The sequence below is a fragment of the Rhinoraja longicauda genome, chromosome 6 (assembly GCF_053455715.1).
Source record: "Rhinoraja longicauda isolate Sanriku21f chromosome 6, sRhiLon1.1, whole genome shotgun sequence".
In the NCBI taxonomy this organism is placed as follows: Eukaryota; Metazoa; Chordata; class Chondrichthyes; order Rajiformes; family Arhynchobatidae; genus Rhinoraja; species Rhinoraja longicauda.
Genome location: NC_135958.1, coordinates 65,198,970 through 65,225,376, shown reverse-complemented (window position 1 = coordinate 65,225,376; position 26,407 = coordinate 65,198,970). Strand labels below are relative to the sequence as shown.

The 26,407-nt window shown below is 40.2% G+C and overlaps 1 protein-coding gene across 3 annotated transcripts in view; it reads left to right on the top strand.

Moving 5' to 3' along the window:
* Positions 1-26,407, top strand: part of LOC144594525 (uncharacterized) — a 208,110-nt gene that overhangs the window by 68,396 nt on the left and 113,307 nt on the right. For all 3 annotated transcript variants that reach the window (XM_078401186.1, XM_078401183.1, XM_078401184.1), the window contains exons 4-5: positions 3,027-3,178; positions 19,740-19,824. In XM_078401186.1, coding sequence (XP_078257312.1) covers positions 3,027-3,178; positions 19,740-19,824 — 237 coding nt within the window. The remainder of the gene's footprint in view (positions 1-3,026; positions 3,179-19,739; positions 19,825-26,407) is intronic.

Below are 26,407 nucleotides of genomic sequence, written 5' to 3'. Positions count from 1 at the left end.
GATCAAAATCACGTGGTTAAAGTGCACATTGTCAGATTTTAATAACATTTTTATACATTTTGGTTTCAGCATGTGGAAATTACAGCAGTGTTTATACATAGTCCCCTGATTTCAGGGCACCGTAATGTTTGGGACACAGCAATGTCATGTAAATGAAAGTAGTAATGTTTAGTATTTTGTTGCATATCCTTTGCATGCAATGACTGCTTGAAGTCTGCGATTCATGGACATCACCAGTTGCTGGATGTCTTCTCTGATGATGCTCTGCCAGGCCTGTATTGCAGCCATCTTTAGCATACTCGTTTTGGGGGGCTAATCCCCTTCATTTTTCTCTTCAGCATATAAAAGGCATGCTCAATTGGGTTCAGATCGGTTGATTGACTTGGCCACTCAAGAATTTTTAGCTTTGAAAAACTCCTTTTGGTGCTTTAGCAGTATGTTTGGGATCATTGTCTTGCTGTAGAATGAACCGCTGGCCAATGAGTTTTGAGGCATTTGTGTGAACGAGCAGATAGGAAGTGGTCTACAATGGGACAAATAATATTTTGCGCTGTTTTGATTATAGTTGTTATTTGCTATTTCATCAATGATTCTTAATTTTTCCTATCTGCAAATTCTTTGTATTTACTCCCCAGACTTTGTTTCTTGGCAACTGATAACTGAATTCTGGCATCATGATCACTTTCTATGCCCAGATGCCAGCCCAGCTTCTCCCCCGCCCCTTCCCCCACTCTCCATCAAAGTAATGCACCGTGCACCATTCTAACTTAACATTTTATCACAAGACATACATTGTATTTCTTTAATCGCTGTTAAAAGTCTGTAATAATTTCCACAGATGGACTGCAATGGTTAGAAAAAGATCACTTCAATGTTATCAAGGAAATCTGAGAATGAGCAATGAGTGATAAGTCCTCATTATGCCGTTAACGTATGTAGATATTTTTAAATATCTCTGGATATTGTTCTAACGAGCTTCTCTTCCATTTAGAGTGATTCAAACTTATATGTTAATAGTTTAAATGGATTATTAACTCTGTGTCAGGATAAATGATTATCTTGTCACCTTGCTACAAGAAGAATGTGGTAGCATTAGAAAGAGTGCAGAAGAGAATCAGCAGGATGTTGCCTGGAATGGAGGGCTGTAGTTATAAGGAGATATGAGATAAACTAGGATTATTTTGTTGGAGCAGTGCAGGTCGTCTTTTGGAGATTTATGAAATTGAGGTTCATAAATAAGATTGACAGTGAGAATCCATTTTGTAGGGCAGGGAAATTTAGAACTAGGGGGTCACAGACTTAAGGCGATGGAGATAAATTTAAAGGAGATTTGAGGGTTAAGTTTTTCTCACAGGGTATTGGTTATCTAGAATGAATTGCCAAAGTAGGTGGTGGAGGCAGATGCAATTACACGGGACAGGTATTTTGCTAGAAAAGGTGTAGAGGGATACAGGCCTAATGTGGGCAAATGGGATCAGTGGTTAGCATGGATGAGGTGAGCTGCAAGGGCATGTTTGTGCTGTACGTTTCTCATTCTGCGATCAGACGTGCAAACTGATTCAACCTGGTGGGATCTGTTTGGCATAGGTTTTAATTTTATACCTTATCCTTTCCACCTTTTGCTTGGCTTATTATTGTAAGTAAGGAAAGTGATTTGAAGATCACTAAAAAATATTATTTTTATTTTAAACCTGAAAAACTCCACCACAGATTTTACACTAGGAGTAATGTAAAGATATCAATACTCATATAGTTGAGTAAGTTAGGCAGAAGCTACCAGCATATATGCATATTCATCAAAGTTGCTTCTGAATTATTCTACAAACTATGGTGAAGCAGTATCTTGCCCTGAGATTCGGCATTGACACTGATGTGAAATTGCAGTGTTTTCTGCTTGATACACTAAAAGATTACGATTTATTCAAGTCTTGAGGAGCTTTATATTAAGTCTTGGCGAGCATTTAGTCTGGCATCAATAATAATTTCAATTATTGGTGATTTAAAAATAAAATCAAAATATTTTTCTCTACGTTGTGATTTTTTTCCTACCTTTTTTTGATTTAATTATTCTGCCTTATTTCCTGGCTTGGACAGCATGCTGAAGTAATGATTCTTTGATCCTCATGGATGAAGAAGTATGCTATTCCTCGCATGCTTTCCACTCCTCAATAGATAGCATTGCAAAAGACTGTCAACTGCGATGAAGCACTCATGAGCAGTTGCAAGTTTAACAAACCATGAAATCCTATTTAAGTTTAGAGGCAAATAATTTAAGATAATTTGCAAAATAGCCAGAAGCAACATCAGGAAAAAAAATTTGCACACCCTAATGCGGTGTGAATGTGAATTAAATGCTCACCTTAAAATAAAATTTAAAAGAATTTAAAAAAATCAAATTTGGAGAATCTTAATGATCCAGATTGCTGTTAAATGAGCTGGCACAAACTTGACGGCCAAAAGACTTCCTTCCATGCTATATTCTGATACTGGACCAAACGCTCTCAGGTCATGATCTCAAAACTCAATGGCAAATAATTCCTCAATGGTTATTTAAGCAACTTTTAACATTTTTAAACTTGTGCACAGCAAATCATGGCTAGATTTTGTGTGATTGTTAATGCGTTTTAAAATACATTTTTGATGTTGTTTTAACTTTTTGCTAAATTCTTCAAGTCCTCTACAAAATGTATGCAAAACATTGTAATTTTCAAAGTTAAAAAGGAATAAATACACCCGTATCAAATTTCCCCTCATCTTCCAATGCTTCAAGTAGAGCAACGTCAGCTTCTCATAAAATCCTCACCTTTGAGGCTAGACTTTAATGGAAATTTACTTGGATCTGCTTTGTGCCAAATGCTTTCTGATTTTGTTTTGGGTAGCCATTTCGTATAGAATTTTAAATCTGCCCGACACCTTTGGAGATTAGAGGACTACTAAATTGTTATATGAATATCAAGAGGATATTGCATTGTGTGTATTCTGTATTTTTTTAGCTGTCAATTATAATCTGATCTCTTGTCTTTCAGCCGAGCACCCTGCCACAAGGAACTGTCAACATGAACCAATGCACAGATGTCATTGATGCGGAACCGAAGACTGGTCAGAAGAATGCACTCTGCATTGTAAACCCGGAACGTGAAGTTTTCATTCGTGGGGAGTCTAAAGAAATAATTAATGGGCGAGTCAATATGTTCTTTATTTTAATTCCATTTCTTATTCAATTGAGGGTAACCATTCTGTTTCTAAAAATTTGTAACTCGCACATCTATGATGAAATATGTCCAGCATTCTCAAAATTTAATTGAAAAGCATAACGCTGCAGATGCTATAAATCTCAAACACTCAACAGGTTAGGTAGCATCCATGCAGAGAGAAATTGAGTTATTGTTTCAGGTTGAAAGACCATTCATCAGAATTGGAAAAAGTTTGAAATGAAACTTTAAGTTGTACAGAAATTGGGTAGGAATAGAGAGATTTAAAGAGAAGGCTAGAAAGATTGAAGACCATGAGTAGTCTTTTATTGTCATATGTCCCGAAACAAAATATTGCAGCATAATAAACAATAATACTGCAAAGACAAAAAAAGACTGCCGTCTTTTATCGTGAAGGTGAAAGAAAATTCTTTAATCCTCATGGATGAAGAAAGCTGCAAAAATTACTATGGAAAAGAATTTTGAATCAACAGAGGATAACTCAAAAATGAATAGAGAAGATGTGTTATGAACATAAACTAGCAGATTAGATAGGTATTTCACAAATACGTTAAGTGGAAGTGAGTGACAAAAGTAAATGGTGGTCTTTTTAGAAGTTGAGATTTCCCCACGGCTTTTATTGTTGAAATATCAGCGCTGTTAATCAGAATTCTATGTCTATCCTGACAATGGAAATCATTAAAAGCATACCAAAAATAGAATGAGGATCTGACAGCAGTTAAGTGGAAGTGAGTGACAAGTATGATGTTGTAGGGATCACTGAGACATGGCTACAAGAGGACCAGGGCTGGGAACTGAATATTCAGGGGTACACAAAGTATAGAAAAGACAGACAGGTGGGCAGAGGGGGTGGGGTTGCTCTGATGGTAAGGAATGATATTCATTCCCTTGCAAGGGGTGACATAGAATCAGGAGATGTTGAATCAGTATGGATAGAAATGAGAAATTGTAAGGGTAAAAAGACCCTAATGGGAGTTATCTATAGGCCCCCAAACAGTAGCCTCGACATAGGGTGCAAGTTGAATCAGGAGATAAAATTGGCGTGTCAAAAATGTAATGCTACGGTGGTTATGGGAGATTTCAACATGCAGGTAGACTGGGAAAATCAGGTTGGAAATGGACCCCAGGAAAGAGAGTTTGTAGAGTGCCTTCGAGATGGATTCTTAGAACAGCTTGTACTGAAGCCTACCAGGGAGAAGGCAATTCTGGATTTAGTGTTGTGTAATGATCCTGATCTGATAAGGGGACTAGAGGTAAAAGCCATTAGGAGGCAGTGATCACAACATGATAAGTTTTACTCTGCAAATGGAAAGGCAGAAGGGAAAATCGGAAATGTCGGTATTACAGTATAGCAAAGGGGATTACAGAGGCATGAGGCAGGAGCTGGCCAAAATTGATTGGAAGGAGGCCCTAGCAGGGAAGACGGTAGAACAGCAATGGCAGGTATTCCTTGGAATAATGCAGAGGTTGCAGGATCAATTTATTCCAAAGAGGTGGAAAGACTCTAAGGGGAGTAAGAGACACCTGTGGCTGACAAGGGAAGTCAGGGACAGCATAAAAATTAAGGAGAGGAAGTATAACATAGCAAAGAAGAGTGGGAAGACAGAGGATTGGGACTCTTTTAAAGAGCAACAAAAGTTAACTAAAAAGGCAATACGGGGAGAAAAGATGAGGTACGAGGGTAAACTAGCCAATAATATAAAGGAGGATAGCAAAAGTTTTTTTAGGTACGTGAAGAGGAAAAAAATAGTCAAGGCAAATGTGGGTCCCTTGAAGACAGAAGCAGGGGAATTTATTATGGGGAACAAAGAAATGGCAGACGAGTTAAACCGTTACTTTGGATCTGTCTTCACTGAGGAAGATACACACAATCTCCCAAATGTTCTAGGGGCCGGAGAACCTAGGGTGATGGAGGAACTGAAGGAAATCCACATTAGGCAGGAAATGGTTTTGGGTAGACTGATGGGACTGAAGGCTGATAAATCCCCAGGGCCTGATGGTCTGCATCCCAGGGTACTTAAGGAGGTGGCTCTAGAAATAGTGGAAGCATTGGAGATCATTTTTCAATGTTCTATAGATTCAGGATCAGTTCCTGTGGATTGGAGGATAGCAAATGTTATCCCACTTTTTAAGAAAGGAGGGAGAGAGAAAACGGGTAATTATAGACCAGTTAGTCTGACATCAGTGGTGGGGAAGATGCTGGAGTCAATTATAAAAGACGAAATTGCTGAGCATTTGGATAGCAGTAACGGAATCATTCCGAGTCAGCATGGATTTACGAAGGGGAAATCATGCTTGACAAATCTACTGGAATTTTTTGAGGATGTAACTAGGAAAATTGACAAGGGAGAGTCAGTGGATGTGGTGTACCTCGACTTTCAGAAAGCCTTCGACAAGGTCCCACATAGGAGATTAGTGGGCAAAATTAGGGCACATGGTATTGGGGGTAGGGTACTGACATGGATAGAAAATTGGTTGACAGACAGAAAGCAAAGAGTGGGGATAAATGGGTTCCTTTCGGAATGGCAGGCAGTGACCAGTGGGGTACCGCAAGGTTCGGTGCTGGGACCCCAGCTATTTACGATATACATTAATGACTTAGACGAAGGGATTAAAAGTACCATTAGCAAATTTGCAGATGATACTAAGTTGGGGGGTAGTGTGAATTGTGAGGAAGATGCAATAAGGCTGCAGGGTGACTTGGACAGGTTGTGTGAGTGGGCAGATACATGGCAGATGCAGTTTAATGTAGATAAGTGTGAGGTTATTCACTTTGGAAGTAAGAATAGAAAGGCAGATTATTATCTGAATGGTGTCAAGTTAGGAGGAGGGGGAGTTCAACGAGATCTGGGTGTCCTAGTGCATCAGTCAATGAAAGGAAGCATGCAGGTACAGCAGGCAGTGAAGAAAGCCAATGGAATGTTGGCCTTCGTAACAAGAGGAGTTGAGTCTAGGAGCAAAGAGGTCCTTCTACAGTTGTACCGGGCCCTGGTGAGACCGCACCTGGAGTACTGTGTGCAGTTTTGGTCTCCAAATTTGAGGAAGGATATTCTTGCTATGGAGGGCATGCAGCGTAGGTTCACTAGGTTAATTCCCGGAATGGCGGGACTGTCGTATGTTGAAAGGCTGGAGCGATTGGGCTTGTATACACTGGAATTTAGAAGGATGAGGGGGGATCTTATTGAAACATATAAGATAATTAGGGGATTGGACACATTAGAGGCAGATAACATGTTCCCAATGTTGGGGGAGTCCAGAACAAGGGGCCACAGTTTAAGAATAAGGGGTAGGCCATTTAGAACGGAGATGAGGAAGAACTTTTTCAGTCAGAGGGTGGTGAAGGTGTGGAATTCTCTGCCTCAGAAGGCAGTGGAGGCCAGTTCGTTGGATGCTTTCAAGAGAAAGCTGGATAGAGCTCTTAAGGATAGCGGAGTGAGGGGGTATGGGGAGAAGGCAGGAACGGGGTACTGATTGAGAGTGATCAGCCATGATCGCATTGAATGGCGGTGCTGGCTCGAAGGGCTGAATGGCCTACTCCTGCACCTATTGTCTATTGTCTATTGTCTATTGTCTAACATTAAAGACAAAGCACTAGGCTGATCAGCAGGATAAAGACTGATGACATTCAGTAAAGGATTTGACAATAGAGGTAGTGGAAGCATTGTTTGGCTCTTTGAATTTTAGGATTGGAAAATAGGAAATGTAAATGCCTACCTGAGAAATGAGGGGAAAAGATAATGGGGTCATTTGACCCCAGAAAAGAACCATGGGGTCATTTGGTCAAATAACAATTGCGAAGAAAATCCATTATTTGGGAAGTTCAAACAGAATAGTTAGAAAAGTATGACTTGTTTAGGCAGATACGTTGAATGATAGGAAAACAGTATTTAACAAATTTATTTGGGACAAGGTCATAAGTAATAGGAACAGAATTAGACCATTTGGCCCATCAAGTCTACTGCGCCTTTCAATCATGGCTGATCTATCTCTTCCTCCTACCCCTGTTCTCCTGCTTTCTCCCCATAACCCCTGACACCCTTCCTTTGTACATGTAATGCATACAGCACGGCAAGGTAGTAGATATCATGTATTTGGATTTCCAAAAGACATTTAGTTAGATACCCCATAAATACTCAGTATCATAACAGTTCATGATATTGTCAGAAATGTACACCAGATTGGTTAACAGAAAACAAATGGTAGGGAGAAACAGATCATTATAATGTTGTCAATTTCAAGTTGTTGAGTCATTATCAATGTGGTTTGTTGGATCATTGAGGCCTCAGCTCTTTACAATCTATATTAACAATACTTTAGATAGTACTGTCTAATGTATCAAAGTTTAAGGATGTCAGGATTAATAGGAAGGTTCACTGTAAGTAGAATAGAAAAAGTCTGTAAATGAATGTGGAAAGCTATTGGGAGGTCAAAAATTGAGAATAGAGTGAGGAAATGTGAGTTTCCAGTTGGTTGGAAGGATTGAAAAAGTCATATTTTAATTGTGTGAGAATACTAGTTGGAGTTTGGATTAATTTGGGATATACAGGAATGAAAGGATACTGAAAGAGTCAATAAAGTCAATTTCCGAGGATATTACGGTAGCGCAGCGGTAGAGTTGCTGCTTTACAGCGAATGCAGCGCTGGAGACTCAGGTTCGATCCTGACTACGGGTGCTGCACTGTAAGGAGTTTGTACGTTCTCCCCGTGACCTGCGTGGGTTTTCTCCGAGATCTTCGGTTTCCTCCCACACTCCAAAGACGTACAGGTATGTAGGTTAATTGGCTGGGTAAATGTAAAAATTGTCCCTAGTGGGTGTAGGATAGTGTTAATGTACGGGGATCGCTGGGCGGCACGGACTTGGAGGGCCGAAAAGGCCTGTTTCCGGCTGTATATATATGATATGATATGATACCAGGACTAGAGGGTCTGAGCTATACGGAGAGGTTGAGTAGGCTGGGTCTCTATTCCATGGAGTGCAGGAGGATGGGGGGTGATCTTGTTGAGGTGTATATGATCATGAGAGGAATAGTTTGGGTAGTTGCACAGAACCGAGGACCAGAGGACATAGGTTCAAGGTGAAGGGAAAATGATTTAACAGAAATCTGAGGGGTAGCTTTTTCACACAAAGGGTGGTGATTGTATGGAACAAGCTGCCAGAGTAGGTAGTTGAGGTTAGGACTATCCCAATATTTAAGAAACAGTTGGACAGGTACATGGATAGGACAACTTTGTAGGGATATGGACCAAACGCAGGCAGGTGGGACTAGTGTAGCTGGGACATTTTGGCGGTGTGGGCAGAAAGGCCTATTTCCACACTGTATCACTCTATGACTAAAGGAAATTGAGTGTTGGTCTCGATTGCGAGAGGTGGTGTAGATGAGTAAGGTACACAATGCTGGAGTAACTCAGCGGGTGCGGCAGCATAACATGGGGTGCAGTGCACAGTTTTGCTATCTTTACTTAAGAAAAGTTATACTTGCCTTGAGGTGGTCCAGCAAAAGATTACTTCCTATGATGGGGAGGTTGGTTTAATGAAGAAAGATCAAATTAGGCATGTGAAGTTTCCACGTTTCCGTGGATTTCCACATTTTAAAAATCCATTTTCCACGCTTTTTGCATGATTTCCGCATTTTTCACTTTGTCAAAATCGCGTTTACCAAAGGAAAAATCGGATCGAAAAAAAGAAGGGAAAAAAATTAAAATAAACGATGTACAGCAGCGTTTCTCAACCGGGGTTCCCTGGAACACTAAAAGAGGCTTGAAACTCGTAATTTTGTGTGTAGATTTTCAAAAAATGTCCATTTTTTTTCACCCCCGCTGTACGCCTCGCACAAGTGCTCAGCTCTTTTCCTCTTTTTTTGACCTCACTCACATGCTTGTCAAACAGAATTGACATATGCTCTGTGTGGTTAATTTCATTGAGAGTTGTAAGAATTTCTCTGTCACGGTTGTGACTCTTCGGAATTCCTCATCCCGCAGTGCAGTGGATGATATCACCTCATTTATGATTGAAATTTTTGGAAGATAGGGGGATCAAGGGTTATAGATTGGGTAGGAAAGTGCTGTTGAGACTAAACAACAGATCAACCATGATTTTTCTGAATTGCTGAGCATAGTTGAGTGTTGTCCTATCAAGATAGGCTGCACAGTTTGGATCTATATTCCTTGAAGTTTAGTGACTTCCTGGCTGGGGATGGGTACAGGGCACTGACACAGTTACACTTTGAGACACCTATTTATTGACCTGACAGTATGAAAGAGTTCCTTGAAATTAGCAGCTAATTTGTTTACTTAGGCTGGTGCTTGTGAGTTTAAATAAAGAGATGGCAGGGTGGTACCAGTCTTTATCTTTGGCATCACACTCCCCACCCCCAGCACAGTTCTTAACCACTGATTTATCATAATCTCCTGTAGCAAAGTCTAGCTCACTGGATAATGTCAATACTGAAAACATAGCTAACCGAGGGGCTGTTTTTTGCCATCTGCCTTGCATCGTCATTGAGTTGCCCTTGTTTTTGTTTGTAGGATTAATAATACATCAATATTTTGAAGGGATACCATTTGTAGCAACATCCTTGGAAGTATATTTTTGGAAATATATTCTTGGAAGTATCCTTGGAAATATAAATATATATAAATTGGTGAAACAAAATTGATTCCAAACCTCTAAAAAGATTTTGATTACACATGAGACATTATGAAATGATTAAATTATCTAATTGGATTTAATATTGTTTAGTTACATTCTGTGTATTAAAATTTATAATGTAAAATATTTTCCAATATTTATAAAATATGCCACAGTGGAAAAACTTGCAATTGGACATTCTTTATTGCCTCATTATTTAATAAAGAAAATTCAGGTGTCAGCATTGCCTGTCAAATTAAAATTTTGTTGGCAAGATGGTAGTGCCTTTAATGCTTGCATGAGGTCATTGACTGTCTGTCAATGAGAGCAGTGGAAAATAAGATTTGCTGGAGGGAGTGTCTGACAATCTCTAGGAATTAAAATGGATCATCAAGATCAAGTTCAACAACAGTTCAACAGAGCTTTATTTGTCATTCGGTACCAAGGTACCGAACGAAACTACATAGCAGTCATACACAAAAAAAGAACACAAGACACATAACCCCAACACAAACGTCCATCACAGTGACTCCAAACACCCCCTCACTGTGATGGAGGCAACAAAACTTCCACTCTCTTCCCCACGCCCACGGACAGACAGCTCGTCCCCGACCGACCCGCACAGTCCCCGCAAGGGGATGGAAGTCCCCGCGGCCGAGTCGCACCGGGCGCTGAAACGTCTCGCGGCCGAGCCGGGCGATGGAAGGCCCCGCGACCGAGTGATGTGTATTGCAGCCATTGTTACTTGGTGAGAAACTGAAAACTTTAGTCTTATGCCTCAGTCCAGTGAATGGTCAGCATTAATTTCAATTGGAAAAAAAAATGTTCAACTTTATTGAATCATTTGAAGATATAACAGAGAATAGACGCTGTCAATCGGGTAGATATAGTTTATCGAGATTTTCAAAAGGTCCTTGATTGTGTCTGCATGATACCTAATAAAAAGATCAAATGCAGAATCTTGAGAAAAGCAGCAGATTGCTAGCAGGTTTCAAGTCAACAGAAAAAGGGTGCAGATTGGCTTTATTGGATGGTGGTTTTCCACAATGTTCTACACTGCTGGTCAGAATTTATATTATCAATTTTGTCATCAAAAATAAAATTCATAAATTTGTGGTTCATACCAAATTTGAGGTATATTCTCTAATTAGAGGAATGAATATATTGCAGGGTTGTAATAGGTTCCAGGAGGACATATATTTGTAGTTGAGCCGAACAAAAATAAATGCATGTTGTACATTTTGTTACGGACAGGGGGGTCATAGTATGTGGAACAAGACTGTACAGGTGCTCCTCAAGTTACAAACGGGTTTCGTTCCGAGAAACCCATCGGAAACCGAAAGTATCGAAAGTCGAAATGCATTGAATACACATGAAGTTAGCTGCGGGTCGCTGCCGTTTGCACCATCGCAAAGTCTAAAATATCGTGTCGATGCATCGTAAGGCGGGGAGCATCTGTATTACACTTACAGTAGTAGGTGCATTGGAAAAACGAAGGATCTTGGAGTACAAATAGACCTGTTACTATAAATTGTGCAGCAAAAAAACTGCAGATGCTGGTTAAAATTGAAGGTAGACACAAAATGCTGGAGTAACTCAGGGTGTCAGGCAGCATCTCGGGAGAGAAGGAATGGGTGACGTTTCGAGTCGAGACCCTTCAGACTGATGTCAGGGGAGGGGGTGGGACAAAGATAGAATGTAGTTGGAGACAGGAAGACTAAAACTATAAATTGTGCCACAGATTACTACCCAAGTGCTTGTCTTTATTCCCTGAGGAATATAATTGATAGATGGGGAAGTTATGTTGAAACTGGTTCAAAACTTGATTAGATCATAATTGGTGACCAGCAGTACTTTAAAATAGGTTTAGAGGCACTATTCAATAAATTAGATTAATTCGCAGCCTGATATCACAATGTATTCTTTTACTTGTAACAATGTTTCATGTTAAAGATGATAGTTAGTTAATCAAAACCCAGAGAAAGCTCTCTATTCAACCTGAACTTAATTATCCTTTGAGCAAGTGCCACGGTATGTAGCAAGCCAACATCTGTTTCCTGGGTTGAAAAATTTCTAATGTAAAATTAAAAACCATCACAGTGTTTCATTAACTTACAGGTTAGAGCAGGCAAGATAATTGTTCAAAAGGGTGAGGTGGAATGGGAAGTGGAAACCTGCCAGAAAAGATTTGTAAGGATGAATTCAGAATTGCAAGGTACTCGTATTCCAGGAAAGGATGAAAAGTGAGGTTCACTTTCTCTTGATAAAAGAAAATTGATGGGGGTTGTTTTCAAAATGCTACATTGTAATAGAGGGAATATAGAGAGAATGATTGCACTTGCGGGAGAGAGCATAAGTAGAAATCGTTAATGTTAGGTAGTCCGAAGAAATACAAAAGGTTTCTTCAGCTTTCCCTATTTTCGCAAAGAGTGGTGATAAAGTTGAAGGTATTTATTCACAAAATGCTGGAGTAACTCAGCAGGTCAGGCAGCATCTCAGGAGACAAGGAATGGGTGACGTTTCGGGTCGAGACCCTTCTTCAGACTTCTTCGACCCGAAACGTCACCCATTCCTTCTCTCCCGAGATGCTGCCTGACCTGCTGAGTTACTCCAGCATTTTGTGAATAAATACCTTTAATTTGTACCAGCATCTGCAGTTATTTTCTTATGATAAAGTTGAAGCTTTCTATTACGGCAGGCAATATTTAAGGAAAATAGTACAATATTTAAATGGCGACTAGACAAGCTTATGAGGGAGAAAAGTATAAAAGGTTACAGAAGAAGCATGAGAAGAGGCTTAATGCAGCATAAACACTAGTTGGAACAAATGACACATCTCAGCGTTAGGAGAATAAGAAATTTGGCTGATAGTTGGTAATTATTATAAATAGCAGTAATGATATTTTGAGGGGAAAATAACATTAAAGATTTGTGATAAATCTGAAGGTTAAGTATGGTAATGCAGAGCACGGAAACTTTTTCAATGAATGAAGCATGATTAGCAATAATGGAAAGTTAGGCATATGTATCCGGCATGTATCGGCACATCTCCAATTTCTATAGATGCACCATAGAAAGCATTCCATCGAGGTGTATCATGACGTTGCTTGGCAACTGCCCTGCCCAAGACCATATATTGCAGAGTTGTGAACAGAGCTCAGTCCATCATGGAAAATAGCCCCCCCATTCCCACGCCATCAACTCAATCTATACATGCTGCCTCGGGAAAGCAGCTAATATATTCAAGGATCACTCGCATTGCGGTCATTCCTTTTGGTACAGGGGTTGGGACATTATGTTGTAGCTGTACGGAATGTTTGTAAGGTTGCATTTGGAGTACTGTGTACACAGAACCGTACAGTACATGAACAGGCCATTTGGCCCACAATGTCCGTGCTGAAGATGATGCCAAGTTAAACAAGTCTTCTCTGTCTACAAATGATCCAAATCCTTCCATTGCCCGCATACCCAGTGCCTTCCTAAAAGCCTCTTCAATGCCCATATCTTATCTGCCACCACCACCACCACCGCTGTCAACGTGTTTCAGACAGTTGCCACTATCTGTGTAAAATCTTTGCCCCTTATGTCATCTATACAGATAGATATGGGGTACAAATGGTAGATGTGGGGTACAATTTAAACATTTAAAAGACAATTAGGCAGGTACATGAACAGGAAAGATGTGGAAGGATACAGGCCAGCGCATGCAAGTGGGACAAGCTCAGTTAAGCAACTTAGTCGATATGGACGAGTGGGGTCAAAGAGTCTGTTTCCATTGCGGTACATCTCAATTACTATAATTTTTTTTCCACATAAATGCATGTTTTGCCTCTGTTTTAATTAATAAAAGCAAATAGGATGAAGTTTTCAAAAATAATTTTGTGAGAGCAACAAATACTCAATTCAAACTTCATCTTGACTTTGTGTGGCTTTGAAATTCAAATTTATCCTCTGGGTTCCTCCCTCATCCCAAATATGTGTGGGTTTTTGGGTTAATTGGCCTCTAAAATTGTTCCAAGTTTATTGGGAATTGTTGAGAAAGTGGTGTAACATAGAATGCGTGTGAATGGGGGATCCATGGTCAGCGTGGATTCTGTGAGCCGAAGGACCTGCTTTCATGCTGTGTCTCTAAACTTAACTAAACATCTTCCTTCCTTCCTTAGCGACATTTTCCCAAGTAACATTCAATAATAGAGCTAAATGCCAAGTGCTGGAGGAACTAATCAGATCAGGCAGCATCTGTGGAGGGAAAGGACAGGAGATGTTTTTGATCAGAATCCATCTTCAATCTGATGGAGTCAGGGGGAGAAAGGTGGAAAAGAGAGATGGGGGCAGGACAGTCTGGTAAGTGAAGGGTGGCTACTGGTGAGGGGAATGTTTGTTTGGCAGATGGGTAAAGTAAGTGACAAAGACTAGAGGGGAAAAAGGAGACAGTGGTGTATTTTAAGGAGAGAAGAGAGCAGTGACATGTAGAGCCAGCCGAAGAGGACAAGAGGGGGGGAAAAATAGGGTTTAAAGGGAAATGTGTACATGTGGATGGGAGATGAGTGGGGAGGAGGAGAACAGGGTGACTGGGGATGGGAGGGTCGGAAGAATGTGAGGGGGTTGGACACGGGAAAGAGAAAGGGGAAGGGTATTACTTAAAATTGGAGAATTCATATCATTGGATTCTCTACTACAAACGTGGAATATGAGGTTTTGATCCAGTTTACGTGTGGTCCCACTCTGGGAATGGAGGAGTCCAAGGACAGAAAGGTTGGTATAGGGTGAGGAGTTAATGGTTAGCAACTGGGAGATCCACCAGGCTTTGGCAAAGATTGGAGATCTGCAAATGCTGCCTGCCCCACTGATTTGCTCCAGCACTTACATGTTTTTCTCAAGATTCCAGCATCTTCAGTTTCTAGTGTCTTCAAAAAGAGAGCTTGTGTTAAATACAAGCAGTTCCTGCAGCAATTTAAATAACTTACTCATGTTTCATGGATGCCCCACATTTTCTGAAGAAGTACAACATTTCACCATTTTATCAAAATATTTTTTTTATGTCGAAGATTATTTAAGCCGTTGACCTATTTTTGTTTAGATCACCTGAGAATCAGCCATTGGTATCCTGTTATGGAAAAGTTCACATTAAATTCTCCATTTCCCTGTAGCGAACTTAATTTAGTTCTTTAGAAGATCCTATGTGGATTCTTAGAATGTCTTCAGAAAAAAATAGCCTTGATATAAGATGCTTTCGCTTGGGCATTCTTACCAAGATTCACAGATCTTCCTCAACAGGCATTTCCAACTTAAATTACTTAACAGATTATTCCTAAACTAATTTTCCTGTGCTGAAATAGGAATTTTGCTAAAATTATTTGAATTATCCAAATGGAGCGAAGACTTCCAAGTTGTATTTCTACTGACAAGTATTTTTTCTGAATGATGAAATGAAAACTGTTCATGTGAGAGGTTTACTCTCCATAGTCCCTCATTCTTTTACACACATCTTTTGGTTGTCATGACCTGCAGAAACTAATAAGCTACTATTCTAGTTTTAGTTTATACATTAGATATTTTCCCACCTGTGAAATGGAGAGAGGCCTCATACCTCATGCAAAAGAAAAACAAACCTGAAAGCTTTGTGCCTTACTGCAAGGAGCATTCGTAATAAGGTGGATGAATTGAATGCGCAGTTAGTAGTTAAGGGATATGATATAGTTGGAATTACAGAGACATGGCTCCTGGGTGACTAATGCTGGGAGGTAAACATGCAGGGGTATTCAATATTCAGGAAGGATAGACAGAAAGGAAGAGGTGGTGGGGTGGTATTGCTGGTTAAAGAGGAGATTAATGCAATAGTAAGGAGAGACATTAGCTTGAATGCTGTAGAATCGGTCTGGGTAGATCTGCGAAATAGCCAAGGGCAGAAAACGCTTGTTGGAGTTGTAAACAGACCAGCAAACAGCAGTAGGTAGGGAGGTTGGGGATAGCATCAAGCAGGAAATTAGGGATGCGTGTCGCAAAGGTACATGGGTTATTATGGGTGACTTTAATCTACATATGGATTGGGCCAACCAAATTGGTAACAGCGCTGAGGACGAGGATTTCCTGGAATGTATATGAGATGGTTTTTTAAGCCAATATGTGGAGGATCCAACGAGAGGGCAGGCCATCCTAGACTGGGTATTGTGTAATGAGGACGGGTTAGTTAACGATCTTGTTGTGCAAAGCCCCTTGGGCAACAGTGACCATAATATGGTGGAATTCTGCATTAGGATGGAGAGTGACATGGTTTATTCAGAGACTGGGGTCCTGAACTTGAATAAAGGAGACTTTGGAGGTATAAGATGGGAATTGGCTAGGATAGACTGGGAAATTATAATTAAATTTGCATATCACTGTACCTTAATTGGTACACGTGATTATAAAAGACATTTGAAACCTTTGAAAGGGTTGAGGGTGGAGAAGCAATGGCAAAGATTTAAAGATCGCATGAATGAACTCCAAAAATTGTTCATCCCTGTCTGGCGAAAAAATAAAATGGGGAAGGCGGCAACCGTGGCTAACGAGGGAAATCAAGGATTGTATTAAATCCAAGGAAGAGGCATATAAATTGGCCAGAGGAAGCAGCAAACTGGAAGACTGGGAGAAATTTAGAATGCAACAGAGGAGGACAAAGGGGTTAATTAAGAGGGGGGGGGGAAGAGCATGAAAGAAACCTTGCAGGTAATATAAAATCTGACTGTAAAAGTTTCCTTAGATATGTAAAAAGGAAAAGATTAGTGAAGACAAATGTAGGTCCCTTACAATCAGAGACAGGTGAATTTATAATGGGAAACAAGGAAATGGCAGAACAGTTAAACGAGTACGTTGGCTCTGTCTTCACTAAGGAAGACAAATAATCTCCCCGAAATACAAGGGGACTGAGGATAGTGGGAGGGAAGAACTGAAGGGATTCCATATTAGTCAGGAAATGTTGCTGGGACTGAAGGCAGATAAAATCCCCAAGGCCTGATGGTCTGCATCCTGGAGTAAAGTGGGTGAAATCATGGATGCGTTGGTGATCATTTTCCAATGTTCCTGTGGACTGGAGGGTAGCTAATGTATAGGAAAAAAACTGCAGATGCTGGTTTAAATCGAAGGTGGAACTCAAAATGCTGGAGCAACTCACCGGGTCAAGCAGCATCTCAGGAGAGAAGGTATGGGTGATGTTTTGGGTCGAGACCCTTCTTCAGACTGGTGTCGGGAGGGGGCGGGACAAAGATAGAATGTAGTTGGAGACAGGAAGTCTAGTGGGAGAACTGGGAAGGGGAGGGGATAGAGAGAGAAAGCAGTGACTATCTGAAGTTGGAGAAGTCAATGTTCATACCACTAGGGTGTAAACTACCCAAGCAAAATATGAGGTGATGTTCCTCCAATTTGCGCTGGGCCTCACTCTGACAATGGAGGAGGCCCAGGACAGAAAGGTCAGATTGAGAATGGGAGGGGGAGTTGAAGTGCTGAGCCACCGGGAGATTAGGTCGGTTAAGACAGACTGAGTGGAGGTGTTCAGCGAAACGATCGCCGAGCCTGCGCTTGGTCTCGCCGATGTAGAGAAGTTGACATCTGGAACAGCGGATACAGTAGATGAGGTTGGAGGAGGTGCAGGTGAACCTTTACCTCACCTGGAAAGACTGTTTGGGTCGGATGGAGTCGAGGGGGAAGGTAAAGGGACAGGTGTTGTATCTCCTGCGGTTGCTGGGGAAAGTACCTGGGGAGGGGGTGGTTTGGGTGGGAAGGGACGAGTGGTCCAGGGAATTTCGGTGGGAACGGTAAGAGTAACTCCACTTTTTAAGAAAGGAGGGAGAGAGAAAACAGGGAATTATAGACCAGTTAGCCTGTTATCGGTAGCGGGGAAGATGCTTGAGTCAATTATTAAAGATGTAATCGCAGCGCATTTGGAAAGCAATGACAGGATCGGTCAAAGTCAGCATAGATTTATGAAGGGGAAATCATGCTTGACTAATTTTTTGAGGATGTAACAAGTAGAATGGATAAGGGGGAGCCAGTGGATGTGGTGTATCTGGACTTTCAAAAAGCTCTTGACAAGGTCCCACACAAGAAATTAGTGTGCAAAATTAGAGCACATTTTTTTTGGGGTAGGGTATTGACATGGATCGAGAACTGGTTGTCAGACAGGAAGCAAAGAGTAGGAATTAACGGATCCTTTTCAGAATGGCAGGCAGTTATTATTGGGGTTCCGCAATGCTCGGTGGTGGGACCCTAGCTATTTACAATATATATTAACGATTTAGACGAGGGAAATAAATGTAATATCTCCAAGTCTGCGGATGACACAAAGCTGGGTGGCAGTGTGAGCTGCGATGAGAATGCTATGAGGCTGCAGGGTGACTTGGATCAGTTGGGTGAGTGGGCAGATGCATACCAGATGCACTATAATGTGGATAAATATGAGGTTATCCACTTTAGTTTCAAGAACAGGAAGGCAGATTATTATCTGAATGTCAGATTAGGGAAAGGGGAGGTGCAACGAGACCAGGGTGCGCTGGTACATCAGTCACTGAAAGTAAGCATGCAGGTACTGCAGGCAGAAAAGCTAATGGCATGTTGGCCTTCATTGCGAGAGGATTTGATTTTAGGAGCAAGGAGGTCCTACAGCAGTTGTACAGGTCCCTGGTGAGACCGCACCTGGAGTATTGTATGTAAATGGCCTTTATTAAAACCTGACAATGTGCACTTTAAGCACATGTGGGGTTTTTTCTATTACAAATCTCAAATTGTGGAGTACAGAGGCAAATAAATAAATGATGGTCTTTGTCCCAAACATTATGGAGGGCACTGCATGATGAAAGAATGGATCGACTGGGCTTGTATTCACTGGAATTTAGAAGGATGAGAGGGGATCTTAATGAAACATATAACATTTTAAAAAGATTGGACAGGCTAGATGCAAGAAAAATGTTTCCGATGTTGGGAGAGTCCAGGACCAGGGTCACAGTTTAAGAATAAGGAGTAGGCCATTTCGAACTGAGATGAGGAAAACCTTTCTCGCCCAGAGAGTTGTGAATCTGTGGAATTTTCTGCCACAGAAGGCAATGGAGGTCAATTCACTGGATGTTTTCAAGAGAGAGTTAGATTTAGCTCTTGGGGTAAAGGAATCAAGGGATATGGGAAAAAGCAGGAACGGGGTACTGATTTTAGATAATCAGCCATGATCATATTGAATGGCGATGCTGGCTCGAAGGGCCGAATGGCCTACTCCTGCACCTATTTTTCTATGTTTTGTAACCCACAGCGTGTGTTACAATGTTAGTTCAAGGACTGAATAAAGTCATGCTGGTTTTGACTGCTTGTAAAAGCATCAATGATATAGGTATTATAATCAGTTTGCCAGGCTATACACACATAGTGTTGATGCCCAAGCTGGCTTTTAATGCTCAAGGATGATCTCACACTCATTGGCCTGAAAAAGCTTGGCAGTGGCTGGTTGTTTCCTTGAACTGTTGGTGCTAGTTTGCTGGACGTAATGTACTTCTGCAATAAAGTGCATACATCCACATCAAAAATAAAAACGATGTCATATTTTTCTTGAGTGATGCTGCAGCTCCTCAATAGAGATGGTGTAATTTCAATCTATCAAATTTACATGCAATCTTTATAATATTATAGACATATGAATTTATAATGCAGTATTTACAGGAGATGAAAACAAATGTCAGCCTATTTTACGTATTAGAATTTAATTGCAAATGGAAAATATAATCTTGTTTACTCTTGATCTGCTATATACATTCACAGTTCAGGATGGTTAGAAATAATGTCAAATGTTGCCTTCGTCTACATTTTTGACACTTTTATTTTGGTTATCGTCTGACTGACAATGTTTTAATAATGAAAGTATTTTATCACTTTTATAGATGGTTTGATCAACTGACGGTGTATCCCAGAACCAATAAGCAAAATCAGAAGAAGAAGCGAAAGGTTGAGCCGACAACTATGCAGGTACAGTAAACTCTAGCATTATCTATTAATGTGTATTATTAAAGTGGTGGCTTCATTTCTTTGAGATGGGGTAACAAATGATTTAGACGTGATGTTAAAAAAAAGGCATTTGTCAATATTTCATTTAAAATGCCCATTTTATCATTTAAAGCATGGGTTTGTACTTGTCCAGACTAAACAGTGAAAATAATGTTGAGGATTTTGCTCCTGAGCATAATGAAGGTGTAAATCAGAATAGCCTTCGTCATCTGTACACTTTAAAACTGGAATCTCGAGATTGCTCTCTGAGATATGCTTCTCTATAACTATTGCACCAGTATGTCATTGACATGGCAATAATGACCATTAGAAATCTAGCTACATTAGGTCTTCTCAATCGAGCTTAAGTAATTTTTAAGGAACATCACAAATCTTATTTACTGCTAAACAAATTGTGCATAACGGATGTAACAGATTTAATTTTAATATTTTCTATTTTATATCAATACTTTCTTTAGAAATGATTACTTGCTGCATAGGAAATAGAATTAGAATCTAATTTATTGGTTTAGATTTTCCATATCTTGGTCTAGGTTTTTAAGTCCGATTTATTGAGGAGATGTCTCACTTGTAAGGCCACCAGATGCCCTTTAGAAGAGTGTTACAATACTTTGCCTTGCCAAGAAATTGTACATTTGCACTTTGAAAAGCCAGTTGTACTTCTGTGTGCTTTGATATATAATTAGTGACCTGTGGTAATGTGTCTGAAAATTCTATCGAGGCCATCATGTTTTGGTGCAAACTTATATGCACAAGCTGAAGCAAATTATTTACAGTGCCCTCCATAATGTTTGGGACAAAGATCCATCGTTTATTTATTTGCCTTTGTACTCCACAATTTGAGATATGTAATAGAAAAAAATCACATGTGGTTAAAGTGCACATTGTCAGATTTTAATAAAGGCCATTTTTATACATTTTGGTTTCACCATGTAGAAATTACAGCAGTGTTTATACATAATCCCCCCATTTCAGGGCACCATAATTTTTGGAACGCAGCAATGTCATGTAAATGAAAGTAGTCATGTTTAGTATTTTGTTGCATATTCTCTGCATGCAATGACTGCTTGAAGTCTGCGATTCATGGACATCACCAGTTGCTGGGTGTCTTCTCTGGTGATGCTTTGCCAGGCCTGTATTGCAGCCATCTTTAACTTATGCTTGTTTTGGGGGCTAGTCCCCTTCCATTTTCTCTTCAGCATATAAAAGGCATGATCAATTGGGTTCAGATCGGGTGATTGACCTGGCCACTTAATTTTTAGTTTTGAAAAACTCCTTTGTTTCTTTAGCAGTATGTTTGGGATAATTGTCTTGTTGTAGAATGAACCACCGGCCAATGGGTTTTGAGGCATTTGTTTGAACTTGAGCAGATAGGATGTGTTTAGACACTTCAGAATTCATTATGCCACTACCATCAGCAGTTGTATCATCAATGAAGATAAGTGAGCCAGTACCTTCAGCAGCCATACATGCCCAGGCCAGAACTGTGTTTTACAGATGAGGTGATGCTTTGGATCTTGGGCAGTTCCTTCCCTCCTCCATACTTTACTCTTGCCATCACTCTGATATGTTAATCTTCATCTCATCTGTCCACAAGACCTTTTTCCAGAACTGTAGTTGCTCTTTTAAGTACTTCTTGGCAAACTGTAATCTGGCCATCCTATTTTCATGGCGAACCAGTGGTTTGCATCTTGCAGTGCAGCCTCTGTATTTCTGTTCATGAAGTCTTCTGCGGACATTGGTCATTGACAAATCCACACCTGACTTCTGAAGAGTGTTTCTGATCTGTTGGATAGATGTTTGGGGATTTTTCTTTTTTATAGAGAGAATTATTCTGTCATCAGCTGTGAAGGTCATCCTTGGCCTGCCACTCCCTTTGCGATTAGTAAGCTCACCAGTGCTCTCTTTCTTCATGGTGTTCCAAACAGTTGATTTTGGTAAGCCTCAGGCTTGGCTGATGTCTCTGTAACAGTTTTATTCTTGTTTCTCAATCTCATAATGGCTTCTTTGACTTTCGTGCAGTAAAACATTTGCATTACATGGCAAAGTCTGTGATATGGTGGAAGGAAAGTAAGACTAAAAGGGGTAAGATAGCAGGTGAATACTGGAAAATAACAAAAACCTGGAGAAGTTGAAATAACCAAAATAATTTGTGTAAATGCTACCAGTTTAGATTAATCATAAATCCCATTGTCACGTTGTGTCTGTCAGCTAATCAGTCAAGGAATTTCACTGGAGAATCTATTATGCATATTTTTTTAAATGCCTTGCTAAAGGACATTTTTCTTGTAATCAAAGTTGGTTCAGGAAATCACAGTATTTGTTAACCGCCCACCATTTCTCCCCTTTTTGAAAATAAAATATAAAGAGCAGCAAGTTGCTCTAAACACTGCAGAGTAATTTGTTTTAAGTATAGGAAAAAAACCTGCAGATGCTGGTATAAATCGAAGGTAGGCAAAAAATGCTAAAGTAACTCAGCGGGCCAGGCAGCATCTCTGGAGAGAAGGAATGGATGACGTTTCGGGTCGAGACCCTTCCGCAGTCTGTAGAAGGGTCTCGACCCGAACTTCCCCAACTCTGGATAAGATAATGTGCTAATACCATCTTTAACCAAAAAAAAGAGACACAGTGCTGGTGTACTTCAGTCTGAAGAAGAGTCCCGACCCAAAACGTCACCTATTCATGTTCTCCAGGAAGGCTGCCTGACCTGCTGAGTAACTCCAGTACTTTGTGTCTGTCTTTGGCTTTTTTTGTAAACCAGCATTTGCAGTTACTTATTTCACCATCTTTAACCACTGTAGTGAGACAACGATGTATAATTCAAGAGAGGATATCTTCTTTGGAGTTGCAACAATAAATATTGAACACAAATATTTTAGTATGATGTGGCGGATGTGGCAGGACAAGTTAAAATCTAAAGTTAACAAAGTCAATACTCTGGTCAAAGGATTGGAGAGCGGCCAAGGGAGAAGGAGAGCAAGTCACCCCAAAATGTGAATTGAACATATTTGGCATATTGTGGGAAGCTAAAAGGGACAGAGTTGGGATGAAGGTGGCTGCTCTGTATGTGAATAAAATTATCTTGAATTCTTTGTGATGCAATCAATTGTTATCATTTTAAATCTAGTTTCTATATTTGGTCTAACTATAGCCATTCGACTGTGTACTTTCCAAGGCTTAATGCACAAGAACTGTTCAGTTCCTTTCGGGCCCAATGGATTAAGATTGTCAATACAATGTAATATTATTGTCGATCGTTTTTGGTGATAATTTGTGAAAGGCATTGGTCTACTCTATAAATGACTGTGTAGGCAGATTTCTTTATCGATTCTGAATCATTTGTCGGCTGTTTTTACTCGTATAAGGATTTTTTTCACTATTTTAATTATTAGAATAATCCAGAAAAGAGAGAATTACTTTTCACCAAGAGAAGAGTTTTAACCTTGACTTTATCATGGTAACAGTTTTCTTAATAAGAATTTCATTGTTCCATTTTGGTACATATGACAATAAGACACTCGACTCTTGAAGTGAACATGATATCTCAAAAGTTCATTCTGACCTCTTAATGCTTTAATTGTTGGTTACTGATTTGATGATATCATAGAGATGTTTGAAAGGAGGTTAAAATGTCTCACATTGAAGCGAGCTGTTCAAAAACAAATGCATCAGTGCTTGTATATGGTAACTAGTGTTATTGATCTTCAACGATTGGCATGAAAACTAAAAAAAATTGGGTAAAATCTTGGACTTTTTTGCAAGTACCCGAGGAGAAATATCGTGAAAATAATGAATAAAATATATTCTTTTAACTCTGCTCAGAAAATATTGTTGATGAATGGGTGTGATTTAAATTGAAATTCGTCTGCTCATCATGAATCCATTAATTTTCTAGTTGACAAAGACATTCCATTTTACATTGTGATGGGGAGAATGGACTTGTGGAACAACAATTGATATGTTTATGGAGGATAGGTGTTGAAAACCAGAGGTCATGCAATACATCATCCAGTGTTGATATTTTTATCTCGTCTGAATCTTTCTCCTCTATGAAGGATGAAGACTTGCTAGCTTCAGCTTTATGAAGTTTTCAGGCGCAGGTTTTAGTAAAGACAGATTTATCATGAGTGGAAACGTCCAATGCCTTAGTAGGTTTAAAGTCATGAATCAAGAAGCAGGCCTTTAACTACTGTTGTATACTTTCAAAAATGTATGCAGAATCAAAGCAGCTACATGTCTTAGCCAACAGTGCAAGAGCTCCAGCAGTCCTGAAGCGAAATCTCAAATGTCTGCCTCTGATATGAGAATCCTTTTCTTGAGCAGTGGGATCGAGTTTAAAATGAAAGATCACTGCTGAAAACATCCATCTGTCAGAAAAGTCAAACTGACAAGTTAAAATCTAAAGTTAACAAAGTCAATACTCTGGTCAAAGGATTGGAGAGCGGCCAACGGAGAAGGAGAGCAAGCCACCCAAAATGTGAATTGAACATATTTGGCATATTGTGGGAAGCTAAAAGAGACAACATATAAACATTCTATAGGTGTAAGCGGAGGCCACTTACCTCATTGAGCTAGCTTAGCCATTCAATAAAATTATAGCTAGTGTGATTGTAAGCACAATTCTACATTCCTACCTATACTTGGTAATCTTTCACCCCTTTGCTTATCTACTTTTGCTTTAAAAAAATTCTAAGAATTTGTTCCCATAGCTCTCTTGAGGAGAGTTCTAGAGTGTTGTTGAAGCTACATTCCATTAGGCAAGTGGAGTGTATTTCATTATACTTCTGACTTTAGTCTTATAAATGGTGGCCAAGCTTTGAGGAGTTGGGAGGGAAGTTACTCCCCAACAGAATGAAGCCACATTGTGTATATGCCTGGTCCAGTTCAGTGTCTGATCAATGGTAACCTGTAGGGTATCAGAACATAGAACAGCACAGGAATAGGCTCTTTGGCCCGCAATGTTTGAGCCACAAATGATGCCTAGTTAAACTGATTTTATTCACCTGTACATGATCCATACCCCTCTACCCCCTGCACTTTCATGTGCCTGTCTAAAAGCTTGTTAAACACCACTATTGTTTCTGCCTCCACCACCACCCGTGGCAATGCATTCCAGGCCCCCACCACTCTTTGTAAAAAAAAAATTAAAAACCTGCCCTATACTTCTCCATTAAACTTATTGCCTCTCACCTTATAGCTATGCCTTCTAGTGTTGGATATTTCCAACCTGGGGGAAAAAGGTTCTGACTGCCTACTCCGATTTTCCAGAAAAAACAATCCGTTTTTCCAATTTCTCCTTGTAGCTTGAAACCCTTTAATCTAGGCAGCAGTCTGGTATACCCTCTCCAAAGCCTCCACATCTTACCTATAATGGGGCACCCAGAACGGCACACAATATTCCAAATGCAGCCTAACCAAAGTCTTATAGAGCTGCATCCTGACTTCCTGACTCTTATATTCAGGACCCTATTAATGAAGGAAGCATATCATACGCCTTCTTTACCACCCTATCTACGTGTGCTGCTGCCTTTAGTGACCCATGACATTGGACTCCAAGATCCCTCTGTTCATCAATGCTATTAAGGGTCTTGCCAGTAACTGCATATCTCTCCTTATATTCAACCTCACATGTGCTCGGGTTAAACTACATCTGCTATTTCTCTGCCCATTTTGTTCAGCTGATCTATATCCTGCTGTATCTTCTGGCAGCATTCCTCACGGTCTGCAGCTCCTCCAATTTTGGTGTCATCAGCAAACTTGCTCACCAACCCATCTACATTTATGTCTAGGTCATTTATATACATCACAAGCAGCAGAGGTCCCAGCACAGATCCCTGCAGAACTCCACTGGTCACAGACGTCCAGCCAGAATATCTCCAGTACCTTCCACCACAACCCTCTGTCTTCTATGAATAAGCCAGTTCCAAATCCATACGACTAAGTCACCGTGAATCCCATTTGTCTTAATTTTCTGGATAGGCCTACCAGGAGGGACTTTATCAAAAGCCTTACTAAAATCCACGTATACAACATCCACCACCCTACCTTTATCAATTCTCATTGTCACCACCTCAAAAAAAACCTCAAGGTAATGAGACATGGCCAATAGTTCCCTGTATTCTATCTACTTCCCTTCTTAAACAAAGGAACAACATTGGCCACTCTCCAGTTCTCTGGGAACTCACCTATGGCTAGAGAAGAAACAAAGATCCTTGTCAAGGTTACTGCAATCTCATCTCTTGCCTCCCTCAGTAACCTGGGGATTTATCCAGCTTAATGTTCTTGAGTCTCAGCACCACCTCCTTCTCAATTTCAAATTGCCCCAGCATATCTGTATTCTCAACACTGATCTCGCTGTCCCCCAGGTCCTCCTCCTCGGTGAATAGAGAGGCAGTACTCATGTAATACCTCACCTACATCCTCTGACGTCAAGCATAGATCCCCTTCTTTATCTTTGAATGTATGTATAAAAAACTTTGACTTTCCTTAATCCGTCTGGTCATTGACATTTCATGGCCCCTTTTGACCCTATTGACAATGGGGG